The 10,911-nt window shown below is 36.0% G+C and overlaps 1 protein-coding gene across 1 annotated transcript; it reads right to left on the bottom strand.

Moving 5' to 3' along the window:
* Positions 1 to 8,666: 8,666 nt before the first annotated feature.
* LOC125495605 (uncharacterized) lies at positions 8,667 to 9,041 on the bottom strand. Its single transcript, XM_048640373.1, has one exon. It carries the CDS (start codon positions 9,039 to 9,041, stop codon positions 8,667 to 8,669), a length of 375 nt encoding a protein of 124 aa, XP_048496330.1.
* Between the last annotated feature and the right edge of the window lie 1,870 nt (positions 9,042 to 10,911).

Raw genomic sequence — 10,911 nt, 5'->3', positions numbered from 1 at the left:
AGATTTATCGAAAATAGCAAGATCTATGACCAACTTAATGAAAAAAGAGTCAAAATTTAAGTGGAGTGAAAAGTGTGAAGAAGCCTTTCAGATTTTGAAAGATCGTTTAACCTCTGCACATGTTTTGACCATGCCTGATGGGAATGAGGGATTTGAGGTATATAGTGATGCTTCGAAGAACGGACTGGAATGTGTGTTACAGCAGAATGGGAAGGTAATTGCGTATGGGTCGCGTCAATTGAAACCTTATGAGGCTAATTACCCTACCCATGACCTAGAGTTAGCTACCATAGTGTTTGCACTGAAAATTTAGAGATATTACCTTTATGGAGCAACTTATAAGATATTCACACACCATAAAAGCTTGAAGTACATTTTCACTCAAAAAGACTTGAATATGAGGCAAAGAAGATGGCTAGCTAGAGTTGATTAAGGATTATGACCTAGACATTCAGTATCATGAGGGGAAAGCCAATGTGGTTGTTGATGCCTTGAGTAGAAAATCGAGTCATAGCTTGAGTGCCTTGATAGTCCCTGAGGAGTTGTGTCAAGATATGCAAAGGCTGAGCCTAGAACTCTTAAATCCTGGGAAAAGTGAGGCAAGACTTAGCACTATATGTTTGGGTTTGTCAGTTTTTGATGAGATCAAAGAGGGTCAAGTTGGGGATGAGCACCTAGATAAGATCAAGGAGAAAATGAAGCAAGGAAAGGAAGTTGACTTTAAGATTCATGATGATGGGAGTTTAAGGTTTAAAGGGAGGTGATGTGTACCACAGAAGTGTAATGACCTTAAGAGATGCCTTATGGATGAGGGGTATAATACTCCATATTCTGTGCACCATGGGGGTGATAAATTGTATAAAGACCTTAAGGTTATCTATTGGTGGCCAAATATGAAGCGAGAGGTAGCTGAGTATGTGTCTAAGTGCCTAACCTGTCAGAAGGTGAAGATAGATCATAAGAGACCCATGGGGAAGGTTCAATAATCTTTAGAGGTTCCTGGATGGAAGTGGAATTCTATTTCTATGGACTTTGTGACTGTCTTACCTAAAACAAGGAGTGGTAATGACACTATTTGGGTTATTGTGGATAGATTGACCAAATTCGCTGTGTTTATACCCATTAAGGAGACATGGAAAAAGAAGCAACTTGCTAAGACATACATTAGGCATGTGGTGAGACTATATGGAGTTCCAAAGGATATCATTTCTAACCGTGACTCTAGGTTTCTTTCGAAATTTTTGGAAAAAGGTCCAATTAAATCTTGGGACAATATTGAAAATGAGTACAGCCTTTCACCCTGCGACTGATGGTCATACTGAGAGGACTAACCAGACTATGGAGGATATGTTGAGAGCATATGCTATTGACGCTTAAGGTAGTTGGGAGGACCAATTAGACCTGGTCGAGTTTTCTTATAACAATAGTTATCATGCGAGCAGTAAGATGACACCTTTTGAGGCATTCTATGGACGGAAGTGTAGAAGCCCCATTTTTGGAATGACTTTAGTGAAAATATAGTCTTGGGGATAGAGTTTATTAAGGAAACCGTTAAGAATGTCAGACTGATTCAGGCTAGAATTCAAGCTGCGCAAGATAGGCAGAAGAGTTATGCTGATTTGAAACGACGCGACGAGGATGAGTTTGCTATAGGTAATAAGGTGTTCTTGAAAGTATCACCTACTAAGGGCGTCATGAGATTTGGGAAAAAGGACAAGTTAAGTGCCAAGTATGTAGGCCCATATGAGATTTTGGAGCGAATTGGGAAAGTAGCCTATAGATTGGCATTGCCAATGGAGTTTGAAAAGATGCATGATGTGTTCCATATTTCCCAACTTAAACGTTATATCCCTGATTAGTGTCATGTCCTAGAGCCTGAACCAATTCAGATCGATAGTAGCCTCACATATGAGGAAAGGTCTGTCAAGATCCTTGACAGCAAAGTGCGTAGTACAAGCAATAAAGACGTCCACATCGTGAAAGTACTTTGGTCTAACCACGAGTCTGAAGAGGTAACATGGGAAGCCGAAGATGATATGAAAAAGAAGTATCCAGATTTATTCCTTAAGGTGAGTTACGATATGAAAAAGAAGTATCCAGATTTATTCCTTGAGGTGAGTTACGAGGGCGTAACTTGTTTTCTTTAAGAGGGATAGAATGCGATAAATTTTGCGTTTTTTGTTTATTTTTATGAGATTTTCATGCATATGTATGCCTATGTTGGGCAATTTGCACATGTTAGTGCTAAAGAAGTAGATTCTCCGCATAAGAAAACGTGTTCATAAGTAACACAAGTGTTTTAAGTTAGCAAAAGTGTGCATAAGTGGCACAACTCTTTCTAAACGTTTGAAAAGATGAGTTCAAGCTTTGAAACTATGTGGGTTTTCGTGTGTCAAGTTTCGTGACGAAACTTCTTTTAAGGGGGTAGACTGTAATCCCCCATAATTTTAAAGGATTTTATAAATATATTTTAGTATTTATATATTTATAATTAAACATAATTTAGTTTTAAATGATTTGATTATTTAAAGAAGGTTAACTATTTTTAAAAGTCAAAAGAAATAAATTATTTTAAGGAATTAAGAATTTTAAAATTATTTTATTAAGGCATACTTTGATAAATGTTTGAAATATCAAGTTGATCTGGAAAATAAGTCTAAGTGGGCTTGAGGAACCCAAAATTCTAAATAGATGAGGAAATAGGAGTTATATTGATGTTAGGAGTTCTAATTTATTTATCCTATTCATCATCAAATTTAATTGAGCTCAATCTCCTTTTCCTAAGCCCAAAAGGAAGCCTCCTTTTAAATATCCTAATATCCAATTATTTTAACTCACACAAAGATTATTTCTCTCTCCTCTCTCAAACCTCACAGCAGCCATATTCTTTCTCTCTCCTCACGATTTTCTTTGTTCTTCCTTCTCTCAAGTTTTCTTCTTCTTCAAAAGTAACGTTGCTTCTTCAACAAGAAACGTCACAAAACCTTCACATCCTTAATTTGGGCTTTGACTTGCTACTGCTGCGTGGTTTCTCTATTTCAGCGCCTTCCTTGTTCTTTGATTGTTGGTTAATTTCTTTTCTTCTCCCTCAAGTTTCCATTAAAGACTATGTTTTATGCTTTATTTTAATGCTAATCATGATTATTGATTTTAATTTATTGTTTTTAATAAATAATCTTGATTCATATGTATTATATATTATAAGAATAAAAATTCAGATTTGGTTATTATTGTTAGACTGAAGTTTTAATCATTAAAGCATGGATTTTTAGGGTGTTAATTATTAGAAAACCATAGTAGTATGTTGTACACTATGAGATTGTTTTAGATTATGAATTTAAGCATGTTTACATTTGTTTAAAGAGGATTTTATGATTTTATAAGTTGCTGTAATTTCATAATAGACTTTGTTAATCGAGTATTAAGAATTTTAATTACTAGTATGGTAGTACTATGCTAGGAATTAAAAGTAGCTGAAGTTTTGATATTAAAATCAACTTTTGAAAATGTTTAAAGGAGATTTTAAATATTTTAAAGTTGCTGTATTTTTATTTAAGAGTATTGATGTTAGTTTATATTGATTTCTAGGCGGAGAATACTCAGTAGGGGACTTTTAAGGAATTAAAAGTGGCCTGCCAACTAGTTTACACAAGGTACGTACATACCTGTGTGCTATGTGATTAGTATCATGATTTAAGGAGAAAAGTGGTAGTATCATGTATAGGAACTTTATAAGTTCATATGTGATTTCTAGTATGATTGATTTCTACATGTTTTATGCCTGTGTGCAAGCATGTTAATTATGAGATCTATTATGAGTTAAAGATTGTCATGTTTGTATGGATTTATTAATGCAAGCATGTGGATGGGAACTCTATTTATTAGTTCGCATGGGGAATTAATATATGTTATTGAGATTGCATCATGTTTATTCATGTGTTCCCTTACAAGTATTATTTTCACTACTTTATAAGGACCGTGTGCCTTATTTGGTAAGTTGATAAGTTATGCCTTTTAAAGGTAAGTTTGATTGTTGGCTAGGTTCAACAAATAAGAAGGATTGAGATTAAAAGAAAGTAATCTTGGGTTGTAAGTTGTGATCACTTTTTAAATTCTAAGATAAAAGAAGTTCAGTTGTGAATATTTGATTGTTCTCGTGTTGCTTGTATGTGTGTCATAACAAGTAATATCATGTAAATAACGTAAAGTGTAACGAGGATAGTGATAGACTTTAGACTGGTGCACGTCTAGAGTTGGACTTTAGGAGTTGGGGTACATGGTGCTAGCCCATGGCTTTTTTTGGGAGATGGATTGATCACCATCCCTATTATTATTATTATTATTATTATTATTGTCAAAGGTTTCTCGATATCGCAGGTCATTCTAGAATACGTGGTAGCTCCCGTATTTCATCTTCTTAGTGAAGGCATTGGTGGATAAGACAACTCAAGTCTAATAACTATTCCATTAAAGTAATAAAAAGAGATTTAGAGTTTAGTTCGGTAAAAGCTGTCTACAGAATGTTATATGATTATATTATTATTTATCCCTGCATGTTATTTATTAGTATCATGTTAGGAATGTTTATGTATTAGTATGTAGTACTCAGCTTTGCTGATTACGTGCTTTGTTTGTGATTGTGATCATGGCTTTGCCTTATTGATCTTGTGATGACCCATTTTGGTGAGTATATTCTTTAGTAAAAGTATTGGGTCAGACAGTCTGACCCAATACTTTTCGTCGGATGGGCGGTGAGAATTGGGTTTTGAGACCGGCCGGTAAACTTTCGTCTTCACGGGTAAGTATATCATCTCTTGAGTGGTAGATCCTCAACCGCTTGATAGTGGGCTATAGGACCAATCTTCCGCTAACGCTAACATCTCTTATCTCATTTGGAATTTACTGCTTCGGAAAAGTGTATAACCTGCCCGTGCTCATCCTCATTTCACAAGCAATTGATGAGTGGCTTTTGCTCAATAAAGAGAAGACGAAGAAGTCATAGTCGACACTAAGAGTACCACTACTCTTCTTATTCTTAAATGAAAGGGGATTTGCAGTATTTAAAAGCAGAGAAAGGGTCGCCTTGTTTAGTTCTGCTAGAACAATCGAACGCTTATCCTAGATATAGAGCCCAATGAGACGAAATCTATTCATAAGATTTACAATCATAATGCTAGTGGTCTTAGCTTTGAGGAGCTTTATACAGGTTTGTTTATTTTTTGATGTTTTTAGTTGATTATTTTATTCTTCCAGTTGGTGTATAAATTCTTTCAGCTTGTGTTGTTTTTCTTTCATTTGGTCTTCTGTGTTCTTTCAGTTAGTGTGTAAATTCTTACAGCTTGTGTTGTTTTTCTTTCATTTGGTCTTCTGTGTTCTTTCAATTGGTGTGTAAATTCTTTCAGCTTGTGTTGTTTTTCTTTCATTTGGTCTTCTGAACAAAAATTGAAACCACCTGGAAAAATTTTGAAACCAACTAAAAAAAATGAAACCAACTCAAAGTCGTCCGACCAAATATTATGGTCGGACGCGTCTGACCCAATACCTTCTCTATTCTTTAAAGCATTGACATTTACAGGTTTGCAGATGTGCATCATTGGAAATCTAGGATAGGAGAGAATTTGTAATCTAGTATATCTTATTTTCTGCATTAGTAGGAACGTACTTTAATAAGTTGTTTGAATAGACATATTTAGAATGTTTGATTTTAAAGTACTAATTTATTTATATATGATAATAAAGTATGAATGTAATGCCCCAACCTCTAATCATCGTTGTTAAGTTGATTAATCGATTATTAGCAGCAGAACCTAGATAGTCGGCGAGTTACCGCCGTACTTTCCATAAGGAAAATACAAGGTGACCTAAAATCATAAACTTAAACATTTTATAACATGAAGCATAATATGGATCCAACATTAGTCTTGATTAATAGAAACTTAGTTACTAGTCAGAGTTTTGACATAAACTTAAATTAAAACCATGAGAGTCTATATAATCTAGATATTAATTAAATCCTCACAGCTACGCCATAGTTGTCACCATCGGTACCTAAAACATAAAACAAAACGTCGTGAGTCGAGGCTAAGTAACATACTACTCTAACATCGTAAATTCATTTCACATCATTTTATTTATAAACAGGGAGAAGAGAATAAGTAAAACCATTTCACAAACATATCATATCATGTTACATTATCTTCTTTATCATGTTCATCATCATATATCTTTTACTTTGTTAACTTGGCTAGTACAACCGAAGGGACGTCTCCCCAGAACATAATAACATCGTAAACGGAAGGCAGCCACCCGAGGACAAAAGCCCTCACTAAACGAAAGGTGATGTTATTTGCCCAAAATGCGCGGTGCCACCCGAGGACAATAGCCCTCACTAAACGGAAGGTGGTTAACCGGCCGGAAGGAAGGTACGTGCACGACCCAGGATAACAGAATACTGCCAAGAACCGTCTTTCAATTGAATTTATCATGTTTCATTGCTTTTAAGCATATCATAATCATCATGAACAATTATATTCTTTCATTTCATCACAACATCATCATCATCATCATTTCATAGCATCGTATCATCATAACCATCATAAAACATTTCATTTCCCGCAATCCATATATAAAACATAATATTAATCATGATCATAAAACACAATTCGAAGGGGAATGCGGGTGTTAGCAGTAGACGTTACCTGAATTCCTGCTTAATAACCTTGATACCCGGGGAAGGCTTGTAATATCCTTTATCTTCCTTAATCTATTAAAGAATAGTTTAATTAATGAACGTTTCGTTATTTAGCTTTTAAGCCTAAATATTAGTTAGCGCTTATTAAGGTCATAGCGGTCATTATAACGTCGTAAATGTCTCCTTAAAGATCATTATTTCTTAATCGTTAATAACTTTTTAATTAAGGTGTCTCTTTAACCACTAACTAGGTGAAATAACTCGTTCAGTTACACTTTTAGAATTATCGAAACATTAAAGTTATATTACTACATATTATATAACCTTTCGAAAACATATCATTATTCGAGTTCATAGTTAATAACTAATTAGTCGTCCATTAATAAATTAACTAATTTTAAAGTTATAATAGATCCATTAACATTATTATCATAATACTTAATCATTAAAACTAATATGTCATGTAACTAGTGATTATAAGTAAACTTAAGGATTAGTGAAGTACTCATAACTTAAACTCAATTATAAATAACAAGCTTAACGAATTAGTTTTAATTAGTTTTAGTTAACTCAAGCAACTTAGTCATTAGGAATTATAGCCCAAATATAGTTTTAGTAAATAAGTTAGGTGGTTTAATGAAACTAACTAAATCAGTCCATGAATAACCATAACAAGTCCATAGAGTAAATACAAGCTATCTTTTAGCCCAACACATAATAAAATTCAGATTTATAAACACTTGAGTTTAGTTCAAAGGGTATTCTCCTAGGCCCAAACTAAATATTAACTAATAAGAGAAATAAACTTGGGCTTGAATTGAAAGCTAAGGAAATCATAATTTTAAAAAAAGAAGCATCACCTCTACTACTAGGAGCAGGGAGCACGACAATCTCGACTGAGGAATGGACGCCGGCTTCGGTGAACGGCGGCGAGCAGCAGCGACGGTCCCGGTGGTGGCCTCTGGTAGCTCGGCGCGCGTGGGTCGTCGGTGGTGAGCCCGGTACTGCAGCACGCGAAGAAGAAGAGTGCGAGGAGGAGAGAGAGTGTGCAAGTGTTGGCGCGGCAGATCTCCGGTGAGTGACGCGCGAGGTGGGGGCGGGACTGAACGTGGCGCGAGACCGGCATCGCGCGACCGGTGGTTAGTTATGGGGTGGCGAAACAGAGGAGAGAGAGAGAGAATATGGGGTTTTCTTTTTGGGTTACTGTAGTCACCTTTTTCCGGCAATTTATTGACTGAAATTCTGGTTAGTGAGAGAAGAGAGGATGAAGGTTGTTGTTGATTGGTTCTTGCTGTTGAATCTCCATGGCTATTTATAGTGAAATTGAGAGTCTAAAATCAGTGGTTGGGAGGGAGAAGTTGGAGTAAATAATCTGAATTGTTAGCTTAAAAGCTAAGGAGAGGATTGGTGCAGATTTTTGACTGAAGAAGAAGAAGAGAGTGTGATGGCATGTGTGCAAATGGCCATGAAAGGGTGAGGAAGAAGGCAACATTAATGGGGATTGACCATGCTTTCTTTTTTTTTCCTTTTTGTTTTGCAACCAAAAATCAAAATTTCATTTCCACACTATCACTCTAAACGTGGCATAGTAAAATTTTGGTGAAACTTGGATATTTTGTGTCTTAGTGAATTAACAACAAAACTAACCCTCTTGTTTAACTCATGAAATCGTAGATTATAAATAATCGTCATAATTTAAGTTGGTAAACTTTTATGTTAAAATTCTATAATCATTTTATCATACGTTGCTTAATTAGTGGAACGAATAAAATGAAATATGTTCTAACTACATTATTATAATAATTATTCACTTAAATATGTTTAAGATTTTTAGGATATTACATCCTTACCCCTTAGAAAATGTTTGTCCTCGAAACTTACATAGCATTGTCAAAAGGGTAAAATCATGCATTCATAAACTTGAACATTCATACATAAGATTTCAGAATCACATAGTTAAACACATCAAAGTCATCTATTCAAACAAGTGAGGGTATTTTGTTCTCATCTGATCCTCTACTTCCCAAGTGGCTTCAGATGACGTGTGATTAGCCCATAAAATCTTAACCATAGGAATTACTTTGCTTCTAAGTTGCTTTTCCCTACGATCAAGAATTTCAATCGGTTTCTCTTCATAAGTCAAATCCTTCCTTAGATGCAAAGGCTCATGTCTGATCACATGGCTAGGGTCTGGTATATACTTTCGCAACATCGACACGTGGAAAACATTATGAACTTTATCCAAGTCTGTCGGCAACGCCAAGCGATAAGCTACTTCGTTGACTCGGTCCAAAATCTCATATGGACCAATGTACCTCAGACTTAGCTTACCAGTTTGACCAAATCTCATAATACCCTTAGTAGGCGAAATTTCCAAGAAAACATGATCACCTACTTCGAACTCCAATGGTCTCCTTCGGCGGTCCGCATAACTCTTTTGTCAATTATGTGCAGCTTTCATCCTGGCTTGAATTAATCGTACTTTTTCCGTTGTTTCTTATATCAAGTCAGGTCTAATCATTCGAGCTTCATCAATGTCACTCCAACACAGGGGTGTTCTACATCTTCTTCCATACAGTGCTTCATATGGTGCCATTTGGATGCTAGCTTGATAGCTGTTGTTGTAAGAAAACTCAACCAATGGCAAGTTTTCTCCCAACTTCCTTGAAAATCCAGAATACATGCTCTCAACATATCTTCGAGAGTCTGAATGGTCCTTTCTGTTTGACCATCTATTGCTGGATGGAAAGCGGTACTAAAATCCAGTCTCGTACCAAGTGCCTTTTTGTAACTCCTTCCAAAACTTTGCTTGGAATCTCGAATCTCGAATCACGATCTGACACAATAGAACTTGGCACTCCATGCAGTCTGACAATTGTGCTCATATATAACTCAGCTAGCTTATCCAAACTCCAATTATTTCTAATGCCTAAGAAATGTGCGGATTTTGTCAGTATATCCACAATGACCCATATAGAGTTCATTCCTCGAAATGATGGTGGCAACCCCATGATAAAATCCATAGAAATTGAATCTCATTTCCATGTAGGAACATCTAATGGTTGCAACAATCCTGCAGGTCTCTGATGTTCGATCTTTATCCTTTGACAAGTCAGACATCTTGACACAAATTCTGCAACTTCTTGCTTCATATTGCTCCACCAGAAGGTCTGCTTTAAATCCTTGTACAACTTGTTTCCTTCAGGGTGAACAGAAAAAGGATTGTTGTGAGCTTCTTCCAGAATTCTCTTTTTCAATGCCTCCTTATCTGGAACACATGTTCTACCCTGAAATCTCAACATGCTATCATCTTGGATCACAAATCCCGGTGATTTTCCTTTCTTCACATCATTCTTTATCTTTTGCAACTCCAAGTCTCCATCTTACGCCTCTTTTATTTCTTCCAACAAAGTCGGCCTCAACTCCAATGCGTACAACTGTGCTTCTATTTTCGGTTGCATGATCTCCACTTTCATCTTCATCAAATCATCATTGATTTCTTTCGGTAAGGTTAAGGTTGTGTTTAGGTAGGATTTGCGGCTTAGAGCATCAGCTACGACATTAGCTTTTCCTGGGTGATATAGGATATCGACATCATAATCCTTAAGTGTTCAAGCCATCTACGTTGCCTCAAGTTCAATTCCTTTAGGGTAAAAATGTATTTAAGGCTTTTGTGGTCGGTGAAGATCTTACACGGAACACCATAGAGATAGTGTCCTATATTTGAGAGCAAACACAACTGCGGCTAGTTCAAGGTCATGAGTTGGGTAGTTTTGTTCATGAGGCTTAAGTTGACGGGAATCATATGCTATAACTTTATTATTCTGCATCAACACACACCCTAATCCATGCTTAGAGCATCGCTATACACAACAAATCCATCAGTTCCAGAAGGGAGAGTAAGAACAGGAGCATGGTAAGACACTTCTTCAACTCTTGAAAAGCTGCTTCACATTCATCACTCCATACAAACTTAACCTTCTTCTTTACCAATCGAGTTATAGGCATGGCTATCTTGGAGAAATCTTGGACAAATCTTCTATAATATCCAGCTAAACCCATAAAACTCTGAACTTCAGGAACATTAGTGGGTCTAGGCCATTCCATGATAGCTCTTATCTTTTGTGGATCAACAGAGACTCCAGTATCTGAAATGATGTGCCCTAAAAGGCAACTTCTTTCAACCAGAACTCACATTTCTTCAACTTTGCATACAACTT

Source organism: Beta vulgaris, chromosome 3 (genome assembly GCF_026745355.1).
Source record: "Beta vulgaris subsp. vulgaris cultivar EL10 chromosome 3, EL10.2, whole genome shotgun sequence".
NCBI lineage: Eukaryota > Viridiplantae > Streptophyta > Magnoliopsida > Caryophyllales > Amaranthaceae > Beta > Beta vulgaris.
This window is presented reverse-complemented; position numbering and strand designations above follow the sequence as displayed.